Source organism: Lagopus muta, chromosome 3 (genome assembly GCF_023343835.1).
Source record: "Lagopus muta isolate bLagMut1 chromosome 3, bLagMut1 primary, whole genome shotgun sequence".
Lineage (NCBI taxonomy): Eukaryota > Metazoa > Chordata > Aves > Galliformes > Phasianidae > Lagopus > Lagopus muta.
In genome coordinates this window covers 51,694,606-51,719,724 of record NC_064435.1, presented here as the reverse complement: position 1 = coordinate 51,719,724, position 25,119 = coordinate 51,694,606, and the positions used below count along the sequence as shown (strand labels likewise).

General features: G+C 41.9%; 1 protein-coding gene across 2 annotated transcripts; it reads right to left on the bottom strand.

Annotated features, from left to right (window-relative positions):
• Positions 1–1,036: 1,036 nt before the first annotated feature.
• CIDEA (cell death inducing DFFA like effector a) lies at positions 1,037–14,049 on the bottom strand. 2 transcript variants are annotated; one of them, XM_048939160.1, is made up of 5 exons: positions 13,841–14,049; positions 10,367–10,511; positions 10,013–10,159; positions 8,037–8,218; positions 1,037–5,184 (listed from the first exon to the last, which is right to left on the bottom strand). In XM_048939160.1, exons 2-5 carry the CDS (start codon positions 10,457–10,459, stop codon positions 5,052–5,054), a joined length of 555 nt encoding a protein of 184 aa, XP_048795117.1. In that variant the 5' UTR covers positions 10,460–10,511; positions 13,841–14,049; the 3' UTR covers positions 1,037–5,051. The 2 variants fall into 2 exon arrangements, with proteins under 2 accessions (XP_048795117.1, XP_048795116.1); XM_048939159.1 differs by lacking the exon at positions 13,841–14,049 and adding an exon at positions 13,076–13,203.
• Positions 14,050–25,119: the final 11,070 nt, after the last annotated feature.

Genomic DNA, 25,119 nt, shown 5'->3' with positions numbered 1-25,119 from the left:
TCCACCTGCTCCACCATGAGCTCCTCCACAGGCACTGGGATCTTCTTCAGCACAGTATCCATTGGCTGCAGGGAGAGAGTCTGCTTTACTATGATCTTCTACAGAGCAAAGAGGTTGCAGAGAACTCCTGCTCCAGTGCCTGGAACACCTCCTTCCTCTCCTTTTTCAGTGACCTTAGTGTCTGTCCAGCTGTTCATCTCATGGTTTTTCATCATTCCTCTCTCTCACAGCTGGTGCAGTGTGCCTTTTGGTCTTTCCTTAGGTACATTTCCAGAAGTACCACTAGCACTGCTGATTGGCTCAATTTGGAACACTGGCAGGACTATTTTAAAGCATCTGAGACCAGCTTTGTTGAGCCCCTAATCTCTCCACTCTGAGACCACTCTGCTACCAAAGCCTTGCTGTATTGGGTTTATTTTGTACTCTCCTAAACTAGTAAGTCAGATTCCAGTTCTCTCCCAAGAAGGAAAAACTGTTCAGTGGTCAAGCTCTGTGAAACTGTCACTTAAGCTGAGCACAGGATGTACTCACCGGGCAGAAGCATCCTAGATTCATACCACACTAACATGCTATTGCTCCTTATGCACAAGTTAATTTTGGATTAGACAAATCTAATATTTCACAAAATTTAATGAATATTTTTATGCAGTCAAAATGCATACCATTGTAGCTGCAGGTAAATAACTGCAGAGAGTCTTTCCTTAGGTCATTTCCGTGAGCGTTTTATTTAGTGGCAACTCCTACCAGCTGTTTCCTAATCCCCTCCCTCTCCCGTACTGTATAGTGGGCAATCTTCTGCAACTTTGGTAAAAGACGGAGGAGGGCATTCCTTTTGTGTGAAAGGAAACATTCTGCATGGTTTCTCTGAGGCCAGAAAGTGAGTCAGCAGTAGAGAAGTTCAGAGCCACATAACAGCATCCAGTTACTTCACTACTGCGTCCAGCATTTGGGAATATTCTGCAGCAGACCATGGATCCATTAACAATCATGATCATTTCTGGAACAAATTATTCTGGAAATCAATAGAGACAACATCCAAAGCCACAATTTAACTTTATTCATGGACACTTACGCATTTCCTCAAAATTGGCACCACGTATCAGAAAATATTGCCATCACTCACATCATTCTCACCCATCTCAGTTTCCATAGCAAGTTAAACTACCGTGTTCTAGTTTTGAAATGGTAAAATATTATCTTTTCCTTTAGCAAAACATCAATTCTCACGTTCATAAATATTTTATGGCAAAGTATAGAAAGTAGCGATAATAGCGATAAATGTTAAACCCCACAAGGATTATTACTATAACTGAAGTACACTGTTAATTATGTTAATACCTCCAGTAATGAAGCATTAAGTTCAAACTCCTTTGTGCTTTGACTTTAAACTTTAATTAAAGAAGTTTGTGCCTTTAGTTCAAGTTCTACCTCTCTAAGAAGTATGCTGAAATGATTCAGAGTTATAATCCTAGTCCATTACAAACAATCATATGTTCACATTTAGAATTATGAACATTTCCTAAATAGTTAATGCCTACCTCCCTACTGTGCTGAAAAAGCTTCCAGCCCAAAGTCCTGTTTTCCTTTCTTTAACCCCTCCCTTTCCTACAGATAAGGGTTTGGGGTATTTCCTACAGCATATTCCTAATGCTCTAAGGAATTTAGACCCTGCCTTATCCCCTCCCCCAGGCAGAAGAATCTGTACTCCTGTTTCTCTTGAAAGAATAGGAAAGTGCAAGAAAGCAACTACTCTGTGAGTTTGTGAAAGGAAGGAAATTAAGTAGTAAGTTATACACACACAGAAAAGCTATTAGATCCTTCATCCTAGTCATGAAAAGAGCAGCTTTGTTTTGCCTGCAGAGCATGAGCAGTGCCTGAGTCAACAAGATCCAGTACTTCAGTGAAAATTCCTTTTTTGGTAACTACAGAGTACGACTTGGTGCATTGTTAGTAAGTGATGCAAAGCAACAGGGAAAGAGGGTCAGGGCAAGCAAGGAGGGAAAAAACATGTTTCATGCTTTTGAAATTTTAGTGTTACCAGCTTTGCCTGCAACAGTAACAAGTGCAGATTAACAGGGCTCTGGGAAAGAAAAAAAATAATAAATAAAAACACCAAGTAGAAAAGCTAGTTTCACTTCTTCACACTGGCAAAGAAGAGTCTGTGCTTTTATTTTTTGTAGCTTTCTGAAAGTTGGATAAGTGTTGTTCCCTGCTGTGTACCACATACAGCTCAAGTAAAAGCTACACATCTTAAGCAAGCTGTTTAAAAAGAAAAAAAACAAAAACCCAACAACCCTCAAACTGGCTCCAACTCAGGAAAACAAACTCCTCTAGGTTTGACCAGAAGCCAAAACCTTATCTCTGGAGAATAGTTGGTACAGCAGCAAATATCTTCTAAATACTAAATGTGTGGCAAAATCCAGATTCAGAAACAATGGAGTAATTCCACAAACTCCAAACTTTCCAAGACACTTCTCCCACCCTGAGAAAATATCAGTCAAGCTACTTTCTTCAGCTGTTTGCATTTGAACCACAGTGGAGATTGCAGCTCACATGACCTTCAGCAACTCAAGCATTAAGTGTTAGCCTGCCAGAGAAACAGCTGCTTAAAAACATTGCAAATTCACGTTGAGTTAGCCTTTTAGTCCTACAGTAACACCATTGGAAACTATGGAGTGTTAGCTTTGTGATAACTGCCTCTGGCTTTAGGAGGACAGAATTTGAGATCGACATGGTTCAGACTTACAAAAGCCTTCAAATTGTAGAAAGTTTAAGAAGCAGATGAATGCAATATTGAACTATGCAAGTATATTGTTTGCTTTTTTCCTACATTGATGCTTCCACCATTAGCTATGTATATATTCCTAGAAAGTTTTCTACATGTAATGTAATGTTTGAGGTGGGCTCGTTTAAATGCAATAAATGGTCCTTCAAAGCTGAAAGAGTCCCTGCACTACATCAGCTAAGCGCAGTTTCTTGATAGGGGGTAGAAAAATTCCAACATTTACCACAGTAACAATCATGGTAGGAGTGGGGGAAAGAACAATGTAGATAAAGTCTTCATTTTAACATAATCTCTCTCTCATCACCTGCTGAGTAGTCTGTTTTCTCCTGAAGGAAACCTAACAGTGTTGCAAGGTGCAGACACTCTTCCATGGGAAAAGATGAGTAAAATAAACCAGTCCACCTCTTGCCTGGAGCTGCATGCCTCACCACCCCTCTTTCCTCCAGCAAATATTCAGAAGCGTATGGGAAACAACAAATCAGGGGAAAAAAAAGCCACAAAGTTTCTTCCTTAGCTGTCTACTCATTTGTAAACCATTACTGAAGAGACAGGTAGAGACTTAGCAGACTTATGTCTGTTAGTCCTTAAGATCGATTTTAGGCTGCTTTTCACACAACACTGATTTGAAGGAAGCAGCTCCAGCTGGCTAAAAATCAGATCCATAAAAGGCAGGCAAAAAAAAGCATATGAAAGTGAACCTGGCAGATAAATGTGAGCAATACTCCCACGTACTAGTAACTTTTGAAGTAAAGAGATCCAGCTTACAGATAAAATGGATCCCACCAAACATGATGCTTGGTCATCTCAATCCATCTGTTCTTCTTTCAGCACATCAGGTTTTCCTCCAACTAATCAGTGCAGTTGATGTATGTGGTTAAAGGACTTTTGTCTCTGCAGAAGCAAGGCAAGCACCCTGGAGCCTGTGTTGGTCCTTCCACTCCTACTTTTTTTCTTCCCTGTCACCACAGTTTCTCTTCCTGAGTGGCACTTGCAATCAGGATATTTACCTGCATGTTATCTCCTTAATGGCTTTCAGTCTTAATAATGTAACTTATTAAAATTCATCATAAGAACGCAAATAAAAACCTCAGAAGCCACAACTATGAACAACAGGAATTGAACATTCCCCCTTCAACAAGTGTCTGTATTTTGTCACAACTGCCTACCACTACTTGTTTTCCCATTTGCCTTCACAGTCAAGGAGATCCTTTCCAAAAACCAGTCTGTTCACTAAACTGTATAAAGCTTTTTGGACAATTATATCCGAAGGTTAAAAACTTTTTCCTTTTATATAGTTTGTATTAGAGACTAAGACTGCAAATACCCAGTTTTGAGTATATGTTACACAGTAGGTAAGGTCCTGCTGTTCCCCTCAAACGCAGGGGCATCAAAATCCAACATTTCAAGTGCAGCTTGGAATGTAGTGTTATCTATATGCATAGCTGAAGAGCAAAAATTACAGAATTGGAGGTTTAACCCCCAAAGGAATCTTCAGAAGGTTTTCTGTAAGCCATATGGATGGATCTATGACAAGTTACTCAATGCATTAGGGCAGAGTGGAACATCACACATAGTAAAAAAAAAAAAAAAAATGCTTTTCAACTGGTATAAACTATATTAGCCAGAACTTCCTATAGACTTGAAGAACAACACAAGTAGTTATACAGAACGTTTACTTGTTTTAAGGGAAATAAGGCTAAATTTTAAGCTTCTGCATAGTAATTGTGCTTTGTTGAATGAGACTTCATGACAGTATTGTCACTGAACCAGTTGTATTGTATATTCCCATTACTTGAAAAAGAAAATAAGTACACTTCAGCTTTATGCACCCAGTGCCAGCTGGACACTAACACCAGCAGTGTTAAGGATAAAACAAAACAAAAAAAAAAGGACAGCCCTGTCTGTTCAAAAGGCAAGTAGACAGCCACAAAGAAAACAAACCATGTTTTGATCAGCACAAGGAAACGATCCACAAAGCACATGTTTCCAAACAATCTTATTTTCCACCAAGTTGCTGGGGTAAAAATCTGCCCCCCTCTTCTTTCTTTGCCCAGTCATTAGGCACCCATCCTTTTGCTGTGTTAAGAGCCCATGAACACCAAACACTTATTTTACAACTAAGGCCTATAAGCATTCCCAAACGGGGAAAAAAAATGTTAGTTCACCTTAGTGGATATCTCCCTACTAAAACATCATTACATTCAAATTTGGGCAAGAGACCATCCTTAAACAAAAGGATCCAATATCAGAAGTGCTGCTGTAGTCTCTACTTGTGCTGTGCTCTTGTACAAGTGGCATCTTCATCATATTCACCCATCAAATGCAACATGTATGTTCCAGTATAGAGGAGAAACTGTCCAGTTATTTGTGCCATGTGGGATATCATCTGAAGCACCTTCCTACAAGAAAAGCCATTTGTTAATTAAAAAGTCAACAGGGAAACACAGTCCAAAGCTCTCCCATCCCCCGCACCTTAAGGATGAATTAGACACATTTAAGAATTCTCTTATTCCTCTTCGTTTCTGAGAAGTCCATACATTCCATGGGCATTGACTGACAGAAAATTATTGATGTGTTGTAGACTTGGGCAGAACCAGAAAACACATTTAACAAATCAGTCTGTCATCCTGTTAGGCCGTCTGGAAAACCATCACTCAAACTATCAGAGCACCACAGAAGATTTAACTATGCCTGAAAGCCCAGCAGCATTCCTGCAGCATGTATGAATGCTTACCTTCAGGCCAGGAAGTAAGAACACTGCGTGCACCCCAAAGCTACAGATCAGACTTTATTAGCACTGAAGCTGAGCAATTGCATTACACTGAGTGCCCAACAGCAAAACAAGTGAAGCCAGCCAAGTTTACGCTGTCCAAACTGCAAATATTAAGAATTCTATTCACAGCTGTGTCAGTTTTAACACATGAAGAATCAGCACTCAGATGTATCACAAGGTGGAATCTGTACAGATCCAAAAATTGAGACCAGGCAAGTATCAGAAGTTTACAATACAGACTATGGATCCACACAGGATATCTAAGGAATGGAGATAATCATATCTGAGTGTTCATTTATTCAATTTTGTTGTATCTGTTTTTACCTTCCAGTCTCCACGAAACAATGGGGACAGTGCTGAGAAAGATATTTAAGCCTTGAAAGTAGGCCCTCAAACATGTGAGGCTGAAGCACTGGGGAAATGGTATACAAAAATCAGAACTACATCAAAATTGGAAGGGGATCAGTTTCTGAAGGTGCTAAAATGAGACTAGTGTCTCCTAGATTCCCCTTCTAGGGGATCTAGGGTGGAAGATTTTCTGAATTCCTATGCAAACAAGCAAGGGGGTTCACAATTGCAGTTTACTTCTCCTTTGGGCTCTAGCAGAGAACATAAAAGTTATCTTATAAATTCAGGGTTTGGTTTTTTTTCTCCCCTCAGTGTGCTAAAAGGTTTACAGTCCAAATCTAATGCTTCAAAACTGTTGATTACTCTGGGTACACAGAGTCTAGGAATCCTTTAAAGCACAGCATACCCTTTCCTATGCTTCCCACAGATATGCCACATTGATATGTCCTTCCCTTCACAAGACAGTGCATGTCAAAGGGCCACACAGTCACAAAGAAAGCTGCACCTGGTGCCAAGCTTTGAGCAGCTGCAGCGTGTCACTTGTACTTGAGACCAGTTGTCACTTAAGCCATGGAGGAAGTTATTTGTTGAACTGGACATTTGATCCTTTAGTTGGACAAGACAGGAGAAACTCTTAAGGGAAATGGACTAAACGGATCTGGCAGGTTTTGAGCCTCTCCCACCAATGAATAACTGCAGTATTTTAAAGTTGTTTCTCCTCACGCTCCACAGGTGGCTCAGAGGGAGCACAGAGTTAGCAATTTAGAACTCATTAGCAGAGAATACACTGAGAATTGAACGCCACGCGTCCCCCATTTAAATGGCAAGTTGAGAGAGACAGCCTCACTGTAGTATTTGAGAGCACCCCAGGTTCTTTCCTCCCCCTGCTCTTTGCTAGCAGACTGTTTTCCCACTGTCACACTGGCACTTCCCCTTCCACTCTTTGTAACATAACAGTGTTCTAGAAGAATTTCAAAGCTATTTCAGCTGTTTGCCAGCACTGTTTCTTTCTCACCAGCTGCACTGTGTTGGAAGCAAGGCAGAACTGTCACTTAAAATTCTCTTTGACAGTGCAAGTTCTAGTGCTGACACTCATCTCCATAACAGCCAGAAATCAGGAGTCTGTTCTGGCTCAAGAGGCTGACAAACACAGGAACTGCAGGAGTGCAGCTGTTTGAAGGTAGGTGTTTGCTTTAAAGAGACCAGTAAGACAGTACTGTACATGAGTGTAGTGTACAGCTGCACAGTCACTGCTGTAGTCTCATCTACAGTTACACAGGACTATAGCCTGAACGAAGCAAGGATTGCCTAGGCAGAGTGACAGAGGTCTGAGGCATGGAACGGGATCAGCAATACAGTGCTTAATATCTGCATCAATGAGTCTAGAGACTATTTGAAGACTTCATAGTAAAGATACGTTGTTTAGGTCAAGTAAAAACTTTGCTTACAGGTATGTAATCTCCTCTGTACAGAGTAGATCTGGTCCTCGAGTAAGAGAATGCAGTAATTACAGTCTTGCATCTCAATCAGATTGGAATGAGTCAGGTAGGGAAATTAAGGGCTGCTGCTTTAACAGCTGTCAAAAATCAAAGTACAGTATCTCTGTGAAGGAGTCTAAACTCAAGAAGTTTTCTTCATTTGGGCAGCTGGTTTTGACATGGCACTGACTTTCACAGTTGAAAGCAGTAGGCAGGACAAGGTGCTGTCATTCTGCACTTGCATGAGATGGTGTTTCCAAACAGCCTGTTTTACCAAACCTACAATTCACTACAGCTCGGTCCTGTAGAAGTCAGTGGTCCTTGCTAGGCTTCTTAGAGGTGAATTTGGCAGCCAGATTTAAGACCTCTGCCAGCAGATCTCCAATTCCTCCCTTATTTAATCTCACTGATGTTCCCCACCAGTGAGCTTTCTTCAGCACACTGTATTCCTTAAACAAGCCAAAGGAATCTGGGGAAATCCTCTAAGGAAAAGAGCATAGCTATACAGGACAGCTATTGAAGGAAGACTGGTTGGATGTAAGAATTAATAAAAAAAATACAAAGTCTATAAATATACTGGCTTCATAGAGCTGATAAGCAAACAGATGTTACATTAATGCCTATGCCTGATCAGTGATGGAAGCATACTTACCGCAATATACTTTTCGCTCCCATACACTTGATGTCATATGACACTGAGTAGATCTCATAGAAGGTTGCCTTCACATTTAAGCAGCCAATAAAATCCTTAGGGTTCAGCTTGTAGAGATCAAATGTGATGTTAGCTACTCCCATTTTCTTCTTTTGTCTTGCAGGGACAATTCCATTTCTGGTCTAATATGAAGAAGGAGACAGATCATACCATACACCAAGGAACTATAGAAAGACAGTTGTTAATGGTGCAGTTCTTTGGAGGCAGCTCACTCACTGCAGTCTTTGCAGTCTAAACAATCAGGACACTAAATTAACAGGATGTTAGATCCTTTCATTTAGGACAAAACACAGTACTGATCAGCAACCTTGGAGATGCTACATAGAGTACATGTTTCTCAGGTAAAGTAAAAACTTTGCTTCTTGCAAAAACTGTCAAGTTCTCATTTCAAATCCTGGCTCATAACACTTTTCCTTCTTGCTAAAGAATGACAGTAAGAGGGGATCACCATAGATTAGGCCTAGGTTTTAATACTGAATTTATGAGGAAAAAGGAGTATGAAAAGTCATTTTCAACTTGAAATTGACCTTCTTGCAGTCCTTTTTCAAGATTGGGCCATTTGCTTCAATAAGAAAAAGTTAGCAAGACCCATATTTATAGAGACATCTAGTGGATACATGGGTTACTCTGCTCAGCACATTTGATTCAAGGTTCGTATCCTAGCAGCTGCCAATCTGCCTTATGATTGCCATATGAAGCAATAAGGTTGTGCAAGACTGGAGCTTTTTATACTTGTCACCCCAGCGCTCAAATAGCACCACGATAAGTTAGTCCAAGTTAAACACTATGGTATATCATTAGCCAGCAATTTTATGCCTGATTTACTTTTGATAGCCTCTGAGCTCCCAACTCCAACAACTGGAACCCCATCAACAAAAGTTTTGTACACACAGTTGATAGCATTATGTTCATCTCCCATTAGCAAACAACATCTGGATAAAGCATGACAGAGTTGGTGCTACCCTCCAAATGACACCTGAAGAGAGGCAGCACTTACACTTGTCCTGCTGCCACGCCAAGCAGGACATAAGGCAAAAGAGCAAGGTGGAGTCACATCCTGGTTACAATCCCTTTTTTGGACCCTTGGTGCTCAAGACCAAATGTGCAGGTTGATAATTCAGTGAGACACCTTAGGGAAGCTGCCCACACAACCTGCCCACACTGCAAAAGCCCAAACAGTGGGGCCACACGATTGAGCTATGCACGTACAAACAAACAGCAGGCCTGCCTATAACTGACTTAGCTTTGCACCTGGTAGAAGAAATTTTGACACTAGCTTTCTAGTAACAACTATTTCACTGAAGACACTAAGGAGTTTGATCATCTTATTAATGTACAGGTAAACTACACTCCTTCACTGAACTGGATAGAGTGCACACTATTAGAAAACCAAAGCTAGGCAATTTTAATAGTTCTTAAAATATGTCAAAGTATAAAGACCAATGTTAGGTTCTGATGACAACATTTAGCTATTTGCAAGATTAAATTCAGGCATTTTTCTAATCTTCACTAAGTTACTATTGCAAACAAGGCAAAACTTGTCTTATACTGCTTAATTTGGGCATTTTCCTGTCTAAAATTAACTTAAAAGACAGTATTTTTAGCTTAAGGCAATGGAAGTCCTTATTTCTTGTGTTACAGGACATCTCAAGAACTGTTATTCCTGGAGCTCCGTAAAAATAAGAGCTTTCACCTTTTTTTTTCCCCAGTTGTAACATGTCAGTTCATGGCAGATCCTTGTCAACAATTTATGTCCAAGCAAGAGACAATGAATGGAGTGACTAACAGGGAATTGGTACTTTCCCTTCTTTAGGGAAAGTTTTCTTCCTCTTCTCTCCTATTCCCAAGAACTTTAGAGCAATTGACCTCTTCCCATACACTTCTGTTCAAGTAGGAGGGAGACAGGGAGCACTTACTTGTGTCCATTTCTGTCCTTTCTCTAGAACCATGAAGTGTGTGTTATCATCCAGGGACTGAAAGAACTCTTCTGTGTCCACAACTGTGCCATCTTCTTCCAAAACCAGAGTAATCGTGCCAGCAGCTATAAGGAAGGCTTCCAAAGTCTGCAAAAAACAGCAGATGACAGAATTCAAATGGCAGTTCCATCAACAGGATTTTTTCCCCACCCTTTAATACTTAGACTGCTTATCTGCTGCATTCTCCTGAACTTCCCCTCTAGTGACATTCAGAAGAACACAATTTTGTGGGTTGCCTTCCTGGGATACTGTACTTCAGTATAAATTTCAGCCAAGTGGGAATGTTTGCTGTACCTTGCTGATGAGTTCTTGCAGGCTGCTTGCAACAATTCCTTTCCGGCTGCTTCTGGAGGCATTTGATACACGGAAAGGTCTCCCTGCAGGCATGAGGGGAGGGAACAGGGTCTGTTTTGTTGCTGCTCCCACAGATACCAAAGATCTAAGATAAATAAAAATTCAGGGTAGTTATAAGAATACGTCAAGTACTGTGAGAAGGACGACTGTTGAGTTCAGTACATAAGCACATTAAACAAGTAATTCAGAGGTCACGGCACACTTGCAGAGCTTGCTCTCAAAAGCAAATACTACATAGCCCTATAGGAAGCTGTCTCTGAATCCTCTCTTGCCAGTGACATTAGAAAACCCTTCTCCAATGAAAACCATCTCAAGCAGATGTGGGCCAAGTTGCTGCTCAGTTCAGCTGATGTCAAGGTTGCAGCGAGGTCAAGAGGTTTTAACACAATAGTGAATTAGAAAGGCAGCGGCTCTTACTGAATTCAGCCATAGACATCACTCTACTTACCTTCAAGACAAACACTCGGAGGGTACACAAGACTAATTTTGACTGTGCATTAAGATGAGTTTCCTTTATGAAGACTGAACATATTAGCCATATTCAAAACACAGAGCTGGAATTCAAGTGGAACTTTCTGATAGCTACGCTTGATTTGCAAATTGCAAAAGTGTTTATAAATACCCAGAGAACTTCATTTAGCTTTGAAAATATCATAATAAGGCTTATTCACGCCCTAACATATCAAAGGAAGTCAAAGGCAATGAAGATCAAAGAAACTGGGAGCCTGCTCCAGTGCTGAGAGGCTTAAAGAACTGAAACGGAATGCCAAAAACCACCACCTGGAAGACTGATTTCCAGCAGTCATGCCTTTTCCACATCTCTTACGTGGTCTTTAGACAGACTTTCAGGATACACAGAAAGTCACTTTGGTGACTAGCTAGTGAGAGCTTCACTCATTAACTTTTTCCTGCTCTCATTCTGAACCATTGTTTCACAAGTCTTTGGGATATTACTTTTCTGGATTTTGCTGTTACCTATCTTTTGGGCTGGTGAGTTTCATTCCCACATTTCAGTGACGTGCACACTAAGGTGTTTCTTTTCCTAAAAAACTAATAAGCATTACTGGAGCTCTCATTTATTTTTAAAGGAGGGTGATGTTCAAGTGTTATTTCGAGCTGAACCTAATAGCTTCTAGGTAGTACTGTCTGAGCTCTGTCTCCTCTGGCTTTCACCAAATATATACATGGCATAACAGAGCGGGTACGCGTGAACACTCAGTAAAGGTTGTAGAAACCAGATTAAAAAGCTAAGTGTTTCCTTCCTGAAGGAGGACAAGATGACAACATAGCATTGATGACGGCATTAACTACCTCTCCATAGAAGAAAAATGTGCTAGTACAGGGCGTGTGTTAATCTCTACACTTAACTCCATGAGCAGTTCCCCAATCACCCTGTCAGGCTGCAAGCAGTTCCCAACCTGAATCACTCCAATCTACTCCTTGAGTATGAAGTGCATCCATCTACCTCCGCATCGCTGGGCACGTACATGCTGGAAGTGCAATACTCAAGATTCAAGAGACAGCACTTTTAGAGCTAGCACAGCCCATCCCCTCTCCACACATATGAAAACTCTTGCGTAAATAGTCACTTGAGTAATATATATAGCAATAGCACCAAGTTGTGGTTTTTTTGTGAATATCAGTCCTGTTCTCTTTCATTACTTAAGCCTTGTTATTATTCGTAGAAGACAAAGCATAAGGAAAGAAGTCAAACCACATATCCTGATGCAGAAGCAATAGCACTGGGGACACAACTTGAGGACTTGAGATCTTTCGGGAGCAAGGGTTCATCTCAGGCACCAGCAGAGCCAAATACATGCCATGCTTGTAGCTCTGAAGAGCCTTCCTCTGGGCTAAAGAACCACACATGACCTCACACTGCTGTCTAATTCTACCAGAGGGAAAAAAAAAAAAAAAGAAAAGGCTTGTAAACCAGGACTTATTTTTAGCTCCAGATTGCCACCTCACAACAATCCAGGACTTGGGTAGCTCTTTGAGGCTGATTTCACCCATGTGCTCCAGCATTATCCAGCTGGCCCTAGCTCAAGAGGGACCTGCAGATGCTGCCCCAAGCACTCAGCACAGCACCAGGGCTGATGAGACAGATTAATTTGCTTTTTTTTTTTTTTTTTTTCTTGGAGGCAAAGCCAGGGATTAAAGCCTGCCCTGAGCCCTGGACACTAATTTCACTTGTTATCTCTACTTGCAATATATCTCATATGTTTGTCTAAGAACATGGTGCAATGGTCTTCGGGAACGTTGCACAATATGCAGGGCTTCAGAATAAGGCACAGTATGATTTGTAGGTTAGAGTTCACAGACAAATGACGGTGACAACAAAACAAAGCCAAGAAAAAAAAAAAAAAGCTAGAAATCAGAGAGGAGACTTTGACTCCTGTCAGATCACAGTCGGTTCCTCTGCTAAAACCTAAGATCCCAGAAGAGGGTCTATTCCCAGGGCGCTCGTGAGGCACACCGCCGGACCTCCCCCCACGCAGCACACCTGAAATGCGAACACAGACACGGCACCACCGCCGTGCTGTCAGCCGGTACGAGCTATAAACACACGTGCACGGAACCACGAGCCCGGCACCGACTCCCATCCCCGGGCCGGCAGGGACGCGGCCCCGGTCGCACACGCTCACTCACCTCAGCACCGAGCCCACGCAGTCCCGCGCCACCTCCATGGCCCAACCCGGCCGTGCCGCGAGGCAGCGCCCGCCGCCACACTTAAGCGGGAGCGGAGCTGCTCCGCCCCTCCGCCCGGCCCAGGGGCGGCCCCGGCAGGAACGGAGGCACGGGCCGCGCTGAGTCCCGCTGGTTTGGTAGCCGTGGCGTTGGTCCGGCGTACCGGTAGGTGCGAGGCAAAGTGCCGGAGATGGAAGGTGTTTTTTGTTAAGGCTTACTTAAAAAAAGATTGGGAGCGATTTCTTGTTTCGTGTACAACTGATTGGCAGCTAATAGAGCAACAGCAGGAGCCAATCTCATTTGAAGCCTTTAAGCATTAGAGCAAATCAACAGATTAAACTACTTCAGCTTCTGATTTTAGAGCCTGGGAATAAGCTTACAGCTTGGATTAATGTGTGTAGTGGCTTCAGAGGAGGCGTTTAGCCTTCCTGGGGCCAAGGAGCAGCAACTTGTGGTTACAGAGCAGGTTCAAGTGCAGTATTTCCTTTTAACATTGGCCTCTGGGCCAACATAAAGTATTCCTCAGCTCAAAACCACACAGATAAAACAGCATGGGAGCCCCAGGGCTGGCGCTGCGCGATGCACTGATGCAGGGCTAGCAGCTCCCTGTTACTGCCCATCAGAGGTGACAACCCAGAGGTCTCCAGGTCCTAGGTTACAGCTGGCTCACCCAGTGGCCAGGATCGCTCTCTGGCCCAGCCTGTGCAACACAGAAGAACCACTCACCATATTTCCTCGCTTTCTGGTCTTCTTTCAGCACTCAGCCAGACCTAGCTGGATATCCTCAAACCTCAGCATTGGAACCCTTATCAGCTCTAAAACAAACCTGTTAACCTAAGGCAAATAATCCGCTTTGCTTGTTTTAGTTGTTTTTTTTTTTGAAGCTTGTCTTTCCAACTCAGAAGGAGTAAACTTCCCCCTGCCCCAGTAACAAAGCTCAGACCAACAGCCTTCCCACTATAAACTGAGCTCAGGCTTTTATTTCTTCCTATTCAGGCCACTTAGGGCTTACAGGTGTGAGGGTATCCTTCTCCATGTTAACCCCTTCTTTTCCTGTGCTCTAATACATGTTGCTCAGATTAGATACTAGGAGGAAATTCTCTACTCAGAGGGCAGTGAAGCATTGGCACAGCCGCCCAGAAAAGCTGTGGTGCCCCATCCCTGGAGGTGCTCAAGGCCAGGTGGGATGAGGCCCTGGACAGCTGAGCTGGTGATCCTTGGCACAACCAAAATTTTTTGTGCAGAGTGGGGCATTTATGAGGTGTTGTTTTGTTTGTTTGTTTGTTTGTTTGTTTTTCTTCCAGTACCCCTAAACAAGCAGCAATAAAACTATCAAATGGGAAAAATCATTGTCATGGGAGCTGGGCTCCTCAGCACTGAGGTATCTTGGAGCACCAGCAAGGACATCATCATACAGATAAGATCCAAAGCATGTGCAATGCTAATTATATAGCGAAAATGTTTCTGATGAGTGTTGTCTATAAACAACTACAGCAGGTACTGTAGATTGTCCTGACTGTCTCTCCTAGATAGGCAGTGGAAGGATTTACTCCATATGGAGTACCTCCAGTGGGGCAGGTTCTGATTCCGTGATTTGATTTGCTTCGTTGGAGAAAAATCTCAGTATGCGATGCTATGGTTTCTGGTGGGCTATAAAGAGGGCTTCTACTGCATTGTTACCAGTGCTTCCAGAGGGCTGGATGTTATTTACTTTTTTAATTAAGCACAGGAGTTTTACAAAGAAACACAGTTGTGTTTTTAAACTGCAGTATGTTGGACGTGACTGTGGTACAGAAAATGGAGGAAATAATTACCTTATCTAAAAGAAATCTTTTGGATTTATTTCTGGCTAGTGAAAAGAACTACACTGAGAATGTGGCAGTACAACTGAGATCGTGAAATGATAGGGGAACAGCAGTACAGAGCAATGCCCTTCAACAAAACAGACATAAGAAGTCTCTCAGGACTGTGGAACAAGACCATGTGGGATAAGCCTGAACTGTCATTTTCTTAAGGAAACATTATTGGTGGGATCAATATATTATGATGGAGGAAAAGATGATGGAGAAGAAATGAAAGAGGTTAAGCTGGTCAAATAGTGAACTGAAACTTAATGAGGAATCAAGTAGAAAGAATAAACCAGTCTTGCTAAGGAAGAGTAACAAACGGTAGCAGGAGCTTTGGCTCAGGTACATAAAAAGAATGAAATATTGTTAAAAACAGACTTGGTGAGATAACATTCAGTATAGGAACATTAACTGTAAGGAAAGCCAAGACAGAATCGTCCCGCTGTTTCAGTGGGAGAGAAAACCAACTAATCATAAGCTGAGGTAAGGAGACCAAAATACTCAGCAAGGTTGTGCTCTAGCCTTCACTGTAAACATTAATCATGCAGGGGACAAAGTACACAGATGGTATGAAGGGAGTGAACACTGGAGGTGGAGTTCAGTAAATAATTGTGCTGATCGATCCCACTGACTGCATTTCTGCCCAGCTGCCCCTTGGCTGGGTGCAGCAGCTGACGCCATACATCTCATTTGTGCGCCCTGGTTCAAGTTGAACAAGTTTGCTTGACCCACTTCTCACAGTAATCGTATCGTTATGAAAAAAAGTCTGAATGTGCCATGTTTTACCAACAGCAAGTTCATGGAATCATAGAATGCTTAGAGTTGGAAGGGAACCTAAAAGGCCATCTAGTTCAACTGCCCTGCAGTGAACAGGGACACCTACAGCTCTGTCAGGTTGCTCAGAGCCCCTCCAGCCTAACCTTGTGTGTCTCCAGGTTTGGAGCATCCACCACCTCTCTGGGCATGTAATATCAGAGAACATGTAATATCAGAGCAGGTTTTCAGGAAAATTGCTGACAAATCACAACAGACACAGAGTAAAGCAGATTGCAGATCCAGAAAACGTGGTGTGTGGGCTGTGTAGCTCGGGAAATAGGAGGAGTGGGTGGAGAGGTGAATCACAGGCTTTGGTCATGTCAGAGAGTGCAGCAAAGCATCATGTGTATTGCTGATTAACCCGTAGGAATGGAGAATAAAACTATACATTAGGAAACATTTTGACTGGGGGACTGATAGGTGTGAGGATCAGTTTCCTGCTGAAAGTGTGCAGTCGGTCACACACAAGCATTGCTTTGGGCAGCATTCAGGTGACACAAGGGACAAATCAGGAACCCAAGGATCAATTTGGACATTTCTTCTATTTCCTCAAGGCTCTGATAAATTATGTGAGTGAGATCAAGGCAGAATAAGAAGTTTCTGTATCCGACCAACCTTAGTCTGAGAGGGGAGTGCAGGAAGTAAACTGTGTTTACAGCAGCATTAGGAACAAGGATAGCAGATTACAAGGGTCAGCTTACATTTGCAAAAGCCGACCTTTTGTGCAGCCTTTCTGCCCTTTCCTGTTTTTGCTAAGCAATCCTTTGGTCTGATTTCTGCAAGAAGCACTCCTGAGACTCTCCTTAAGTAAACTCAATTCTTTCTTATTGCTTTCATGCAGACCCAGCATTCTATTCTCCACTTTGCACACAAAATATCTGTATTAATTTCTAAACTGCTCTTACTATTCAGTGGATTCCTGCCTGTGTTGCCTCTGGCTTTGGTTTATTTCTGCCAGGCCACATGCATGATATAGACAGGGTTATATGATAAAGACATTGCTCATTCTCAGTATGCTTTGAGATAAGACTGTGCAGTAGATGCTCTCATGATGTTACTTTTTACCATTTTCTGTAGTTTTCAAATCTCTGTTGATAAAGCCTTAACGCGTAATGCCCAACACATCCGCAGGAGTCATGGGGTTTTTATTAGCTGTACAGGAGAGAATGAGGCTCCTCCTGACGGTCATCTTGCTGCTCTGCAACACTATGCAGAAAAAGATGGAGGATTATTATTATTATTTTTTTTGCACCAAATAAAATCCTGTGTAATTGCCTGGAAACGGTTCTGTGGTCTGCAAAGATTCTGATTCTGAAAGCCTCTTTTGAACAACAGCCTAACCCTTTGCTTCACTGAACCATGTGGCCCAGAAAAAAAAGCCCTTTGTTGTGAGATTTCTTGGGTGGGTATTTTGCTTTGTTTTTTCTTTGAATTTGTCGATAATTTTAACAATAGCATCAAGATGGTGTTGATGGATGGGCACATGCACTGTACGTGGGGAAAAAGACCCTACCAAGAATATTTCAGAGGTGTGACGTTTGTCAAACACATGCTTATATGTGGGTGTTTGATAGATAGGGTGTTAAGATTGGAAGGTGGGGCTTTGCCCTGACTGCCCCCTTGGCAGTGCTGTGGATGTGAACGAATTGCAGATATCTGTGGGCAGCATTTGGCTGAAAGCTGACTCATGGGGAGCTGTATGATGACACTGCTAACAAAAAGCAAAAATTTTGCCCGTGAGATTTATTACTGGAGATAATGTACTGACTATTAATATTTATTTATTGTTGGATTGCAAGGATATTCTGAAATGCTTTATTTTACATTTCAAAAGTTGCAACTTCCAGAAGATATAAGCTCTAAATAAGACTGAATAGCTAATAGAAATGCTTCTGTTTCTAACATCTCTACAGTTTAGTGATACTCCCTCTAGGAAGAAAAGTGAACCTCATTCAGACAGAAACGTGACTTTTCATTTCATAAGCTTTACATTTTACTTTACAAAACGAGAGGCGATCAAGCATGGAAATGTCCCATGGTGTACAGCTGTGTTATGATTTTTATGGCAGACCTTGAAGAAGTTCAAGACTCCAGGAAACACTTCAGAGCTATTAATCCTCCAAACTCAACTGTGAGCTCAAGGTTTCCTGGTAGCTGCACCAATTAATTTTAAAAAAGGATATTTTAAAATATCTTATTGGGAAAGGAATGTCTGTATTTTACATCTTATAGTACATGTTTTAAAAGTTTAATTAAAAATATGTATATTTTTGACTTCTCTTTTTGTAAAAAGAAATGTTAAGATCAAGGCAGTAGTAGCCAGACAGCTTAATGGGTGATCTTCCTAAGGGTCCCACTGCTTTCAAACCAATGTTTTTCAGCCTGTGGTTTGTTAACTTCCAAGTCTGATCAATGATTTTTAAGGGATGTACGCTCAGGTTGTAGGTTCATTACACAGTAACCTACTGCTCTTGGTCACTTCTCCAATGCCATTGTCTTCCCCCATATCACAACCTCAGATTTGTGTTACTACCTCACACACCGAGCACTGTCTGAGCAGCTCTCTCCCAACCCATCCACCTCCTCAGCTTTGGCTTTGCTGATTTTGATTCTAACCATTGAGTAACAACCTGACAAACATAATTACCTTGGGTTTTGCTCCATTTGTATGTTACTATACTGGTGATGCTCCTTCTGTGCTAGGAACTGATACTTCATACCATGAAGTCACTACACCCTTCACTTAGAGTGAGGCTAGAGAAGGTGAGCATTGCTAGCCAGTCTCTGGCCTTGTTTTTCTGATGGCTTAGCAGCCAAGTTTTGCTTAATTTCTGAAATGAAGTGCATGGAATGTGTTGAGGAGAATATGGGTCAGCCTTATCTCATAGTCACGCTTGAGCCATTCTCTTATTGGCAGATACTAAGGACCTATTACTCCCACTGCAGACATGATAAGAGAGCTCTGAGACATACCCAGAGCTGGAGTATTCACTGTCTTATCCACATTTGATCCTGTGATGAATGACTAAGAATGAGTCTGTTCTTGTACCTTATTACAGAGTAACTTAGGAGCCAAAGAGCAGATGCAAATCTGGTTGTCAGTCATTCTCATGGCTTTCGTGAGGTTCAATAAAAGGCATTGTAGCCATTTTCACGCAACAGAGATCTCATCAGCTCCTTCCACATGAGTCATCAGTTACATACTTTGTCATCATTTGTTGCCTTTGGACTTCTATACTGAGCATACAAATCAATATGTTCTGAAATGCCACTGAACTCATGTTAAGTTATCATAAATATTAATTTTGTCCATAAAATTGATCATACTGAGGAAATATTGTCTGGGCCTTCTGCAAATCTGAAATTATAAAGTGATTTCTTTGGAATGGGAATCAGTAAAATCTTCTGGATGCTTTTGGAGGATACCTTTGGGCCTCAGTTGTGAGTGTGCCCATTTTTTGTGTAACCAAACTCAATGCAATTCATTGGAATCAGTTGGATCACCTTGGGCCAGGGACTGACTTGTGACGTTCATTTAGAACGAGATATTTCACCCTAGACAAAGGATAGCTCTTTGATGAAAATAAAAAAATAAACAAAAATCTCCCTCTCTTGGGCAATTGGTAGAGGGTATACTGTAAATCTGCAGTTAAAGCAGCTGTCTCTGGAGGAAATTGAAAGAGCTTTCCTTTTTCTGTTTGATGTCATTGCCTGGTGGAGTGTTGCCAGAGAAGTTATGTTTCCAGTCATTTTGTTAGATAAGGAGCCTGGTAAACAATTGTATGCTTTCAGTGAGAGTAAATGGCTCAAGTACTTTGTATCCCTCTGGCTTTGAGCTACTGGATTCACTGGTTGTATCTCCTTCCCATCGAAGGAGACTTCATGTCCCCTAAAAAACAGCAGTCAGCTATGTGCCCTTCTTCCCTCTACAACTCTGATTTTTCAAATTGTTAATAAAATTCCATGCTCTTACTTGTAGATGATTGCTCTAAAGAGAGGATTTGTCCTCTTATTAGAATGGATCCAATAGTCTGGTCCTCATAATTTTCTTGTCTCTATGGTGTCCCTCTGTTTTGTCCCCCACATAGTCATAGCCATGTATAAAGTGCATGTGGTGATACTGGATTCCTGTCATAGAATCACAGAATCATCAGCTTGATGTCCATATAGCTGGGGCTAGACTTTAAGATAATAAAGAGAGTCAAACAGTCACATGAAAACATTACTAATGTGTTACTAGAAGAGACATAAATATTACTCTTTTCCACTCCCAAACCCAGGTAATGTTACTATTCCTATGAATATATAGAGATCTTAAAGCAGCTCTTAGCAACTGAAGAAATATGCTTCTGTATGTAAATTGCAGTACATATATGTATACATACTTAACACCCATCATAATCTCTTGTTTTTTGGTGGTGCATTGTATCTACTTAAGGAAATATTTCACGTGGACAATGACTGTAGTTCTCAGGGAAGGTGAGAAATGGAGATGGACCATTCTGGTGATAACTAATTCTCTATCCACCTTATAGATTTTCTGCTCAGGCCCAACTGAGGGGGTTAGCAAATCAAAAACAGATGGCAGTGGATTATTTCAAATACTTCTTTGTTAGTGTGTAATCAGCAAAGATCCCTCCTTCCCACCCCCGCCTTCACTCAAGGCTCAGCCTAAAGCCCATTAAGTAAATGGAAAGACTCCTATTGATTTTGATGGGCACTCAGCCAAGGCCTCTGCCTCAACAACTTTCTCAGCTAAAGTTGGGCCTACTCATCATTTTAAAATGTTTTAGGATTTTTGTTTTTGTTTTAAGAAAGAAGAAAGAAATGCTGATATAGTCACATTTGGGGAGCACCGGGGTGAGAACAAGCTGTACTTTTATACGCCCAATATACTTCTTAAGTGTATCCAAGGTAAAAGGTCATCCTTTTTTAACTCTATGAGTTTTATGCCAATGAAACAGAATAGTTAGGGAAAGCGTAGGGGTGTGGGATCTGTCTGTGATATGTATCCCACCTCCCTTCGAAGAGGTAGATGATGAAGATGGATTTGGGCATGAGTACTAGAGTACTGTATTCAGTTCCAGAGTCCCCAGCACAAGAAAGACATGTTAGAGCAAGTATGGGGGAGGGCCTCAAAGATAATCAAAGAGCTGTGAAGAGAGGCCAAGGGAGATGGGCTTAGAATCGTAGAATCATAGAATCACAAGGTTGGAAACGACCTGTAAGATCATGTAGTCCAACCGTCTTCTCATTACTTCTGCTACCACAAGCACTAAACCATATCTTGCACGTTCTCATCCAGACAGCTTGTTCAGCATGGAGAAGAAAAGGCTGCAAGCATACTTTGTAGCAGCCTTCCTGTACTTAAAGAGGGCTGTATGAATGGATGGAGAGACTTTAGTGGGGAGCATATAACAGAGGATAATGGCTCTAATCTAAAAGAGGGTAGGTTTAGATTAGACTAGGAGGAAATTCTCCACTCGGAGGGCAGTGGGGCACTGGCACAGCTGCCCAGAGAAGCTGTGGACGCCCCATCCCCACAGGTGCTCAAGGCCAGGTTGGATGCGGCCCTGGGCAGCTGAGCTGCTGGGTGATTTTTGGCACAACCGAAATTGTGCAGGGCGGGGCATCTACAAAGTGGGCGTCTGAGTGCCGGTACACTGAAAAGCGGCATAGCCAGCCACGACAGAAATCCATCTAAACGTAGGACTGCCCTCTGTTGGCAAGACAGTTTGGCTGAGTTAACTTCTAAGTAAGGCTTTTGGGGCGTGGCCAGGTCAGAGCTAAAGTTAGGGCAAGGAGCAAGCTGGACTGCACGTGCCCTGAGCTCCAAGGAGGAGCAGGATGGCTCAGGTGCAGCCCCGGGCAGTAGCAGCCTGCCAGTCACACAGGCAACCTTGGAGGATTTGTGGAAAACAAGGCCAGAAAGGGAGCAAATAGCTGCATCAGGTTTTGTTAGGCTGCTTCTTTACAGCTCTGAGAAGGAAATAAACAGGTATCTGAGGGCTTCATGTGTACACCCTTGCTTATTTCTTCATGCAGCTCTAAATTGAAATAAACAAACACCGGTCATGAGGATTTGCTGAAAAGATCCTGCTTTTTCATGGCCGTTAGTCTTCATGTGTACTTGCCACCTGACACCAGAGCATGCACAGGTTATTTGGTATCATGGGTGAAAGCATCTGAGATGTTCACAGGTACATGAGGCAGAGCAGGCCAAATAACCAGCCTGCAAAGTGGTTTATTTAAAGCCCCAGACAGAACTCGTCTTTCAGAGTAAGCTACCCCAGCTCACCAGGTGGTTCTGATGCAGACGGTGGTTGGAGGTTGGTTGTGTTGCATCCTGCGCTTTTTAATCTGGATTTGGCAGCTCATTTCACTGCCAGACAGAAGGAGGGTGAGTGCAGATTTGGCTGACACTGAAATGAAAATTTGAAAGTGTTGGTAAATGCCAACAATTTTTCTAATATTGCATGCGCTATCTATGGTGTTTTACATGTATTTTAGGGTACAACAGGATTGCAGTGCAGTTGCACTTGATATTAATGGTCTGCTTTTTAGCTTTTCTCCCTCTTCTTGATAAAGAGCTGTAGAAAACTTACTATGAACTGCTGTTTTCTAGGAAAAAGAAGCTAGTCTAAAATCAGCATATGTAGGAATAAAATACTTATGTTTGCTAAGATTGACTTTTCTATTTTTTATTCTTTATTTTCTTGTTATCAGTATGTGTTATGAACACCACCTCGTTTTGACTTTAAGGATTTGAGAGAAATATACTTGGTTGTCAGCAGGTGGCTCCGTGCTAAGTTTGAGCTCTGTTCTTGGTGTGCCCACAGAACCCGAGCTACTTCAAGCAATCTACTTTATATTTTTTTAGCCAAGGACTGAATGATAATGAAGGTGTGTGATTTATCAGTACAAAAGGCGTTTGTTAGAATAGAGATAAGAAAATGAAAATCTTTTGTTTGAAGGAAACAGTGGGGTGCTGTTACAGAAAACAAGCAGTCATTTTAACAACAGCTGTGCCAGCTCTGCTCCATACACAACCAGGTTTTCAGGTAACTCAGCAAGATTTTATTTTGGAGTCCCTTGGTTGTTTTCTTTTAAAACTCTTGCTGTGTACACAAGGAGCGTATTTGGGGGTGTGGTGTCATCGAGTGACAGGAGTGCCAGTGGTTGCAATGAAACTTAGGATTTTATTTATCTAATTGCAGTGAATAGGGAATATTCAATTTCTGTCAATGGGAGCAGGGCTGGCTTCCCCAGCCCCAGGACTCACCGTATCAGGCTGCGGGGCTCTCTCGGGGAGCTGCAGACCGGGTGGTGTCTGGAGCTAATCCAGCTGCAGCAGCTTCGTGAATATATAACAGTATACCCTGTGTGAAGCTGTTTGTGTAGCGATCAAAATCGCGATCACGCCCCAGCCCAGGATGCTGTGCAGCTCCTGAGTGTAAAGGCCAGCCCCAGACCATGAGCACAGCGTGGGACCCTTGCTCCTCAGTTGGGTGTTTTTCAGCCTCTCTTTTTTGAAACTGAAATAGCATGCTTCTCTGCATGTGTCTTTTATCCAAAGGGTATTATGATTGAATTACTTAGATGGCGTATACTGGATAAACTGGAAGAATGCCCTTTCCCTGTGTTTTTCCAGGGCTAGTGTTTTAGTGGGGTGGTAGGTGAATGGTTGGACTAGATGATCTCAGAGGTCTTTTCCAATCTTGGTGGATTGGATTCTATAAGTCTTTCTTATTTTAATGGTGGGCAGGCATGATCTTCCATGAATGGGTGAGAAGATCCTCAAGATCATAGTCTCAAGAGCTCACACTTAAACTGGGTGGTGCATATGTTGTGAAAGTTGTTTACAGATAGAACAAAACATTCTTCCTTTCTTTTTTATTATTATTTTATGGATAAAATGTATTTGTGCATGAATGACGATTTCACGATGCTTGAGTTTTCCTAGTTTGCACGCTGGTCTGTTAATTTCTGTGAACACTATTTTGTAAGAAATGCTAGAAATCAACAAGAAACTCTTTAAAACTATGCTTGTGAATGGTACAGAACAAAACCACTGCTGCAGTACGAAGAATAACATTGCAAAAGAGAAACAGAAGAATGTAGCATGGGCACTTATTTTTTTTTTTGATAAATATGCTTTCATAATGAAATCGCTGTATGACAGACATGAGCTTAAATTCAGCAGATATCAGTGGGTGGAGAGCATTCATAGACACTGCACATAGAATCACAGAATCCTTAGAGTGGGAGGGGCCTTCAAAGGCCACCTATTCCAACTCCTCTGCAATGAACAAGGACAACCATAGCTTGATCAGGTTGCTCAGAGCCCTGTCCAGCCTGTACAAGAGGAATTCAATTTCTTGATCCAAACTAGGTTATCAGATAGAGTCCATGCTTGCCCTCACTTTATAAAAAAAAATCTAAACATAATTATTCTTAGCTTCCATTACATAATTACAGAAGAGAGATGCCATAGACAAAACTGTGAGTAAGAAAAGGAGTTTATATGAATTATTACGACTTTTTTATCTTGTATGTTTCCAGATGCATGCTACAGGCTAGCAAGCCAGTGGAGGGTGTGCTGGTGTAAATAACTGGTCTTAGTATCTGCTGAAGTCAGGTCACATCTGTAAGACCAATTCCTCCTCCCACTGTTGTTTTATATCTAGATGAAGTACTGCAGGGACACTGTTCATTATAGTAATCATCTGAAGTAATATCACTGAAATATGATTTTATCCCAAATTTTGGAGACACGTTATTAAAAATGTGTGAGCCTTTGTACTTTATTTCTCTATTTGCAAACCTAATGCAAAATACTAATATTCTGTTAATGGAGCATGTCTCATCCTTTTTAAAAACAATAAATGAATTCACCAGATGCAAGGCGGGAGTTGACCAGCTTTAATTTTCTATTTTACTATATGTAGATGTAGCGATTGTATTTTATGGAAGAATAATTCATTAAAATATTTGTTGCCTGAAATAGTAAGCATGACTCTGAGGCATGCTGAGTGTCTGGAGTAACAATGTGGGGTCACCTGGTGTTTCCAGACAGTCCAGCTACGCGTCACCCCATGGTGACCGGACTTACATGCCAGGAGACTTCGCTGCAATCTCAGCACAAAGACAACTGATGGTTTTGCTGAGTTGTAGTGGTTAGTCATGCTGTAGCCTGAGCTTCACTGACATCACCAAAGCTTTGTCCCCTTGTGCCAACAGTGCCTTTGGCCCATGTTTCCTTCAATTGAGTTTGCTGGCATTATCTGGTGGCTCTGCCCGATTACAACAGCATTAGACAGCACTTGGCAAGACAGAACATCT

Coding starts and splice junctions, on each gene's coding strand:
- CIDEA (XM_048939159.1), bottom strand. CDS start 13,113: ATGGAGGTGGCGCGGGACTGCGTGGGCTCGGTGCTGAG. Junction 10,160..10,366: donor TGCAAGAACTCATCAGCAAG/GTACAGCAAACA, acceptor TGTTTTTTGCAG/ACTTTGGAAGCCTTCCTTAT. Junction 5,185..8,036: donor GGAGCGAAAAGTATATTGCG/GTAAGTATGCTT, acceptor CTTTTCTTGTAG/GAAGGTGCTTCAGATGATAT.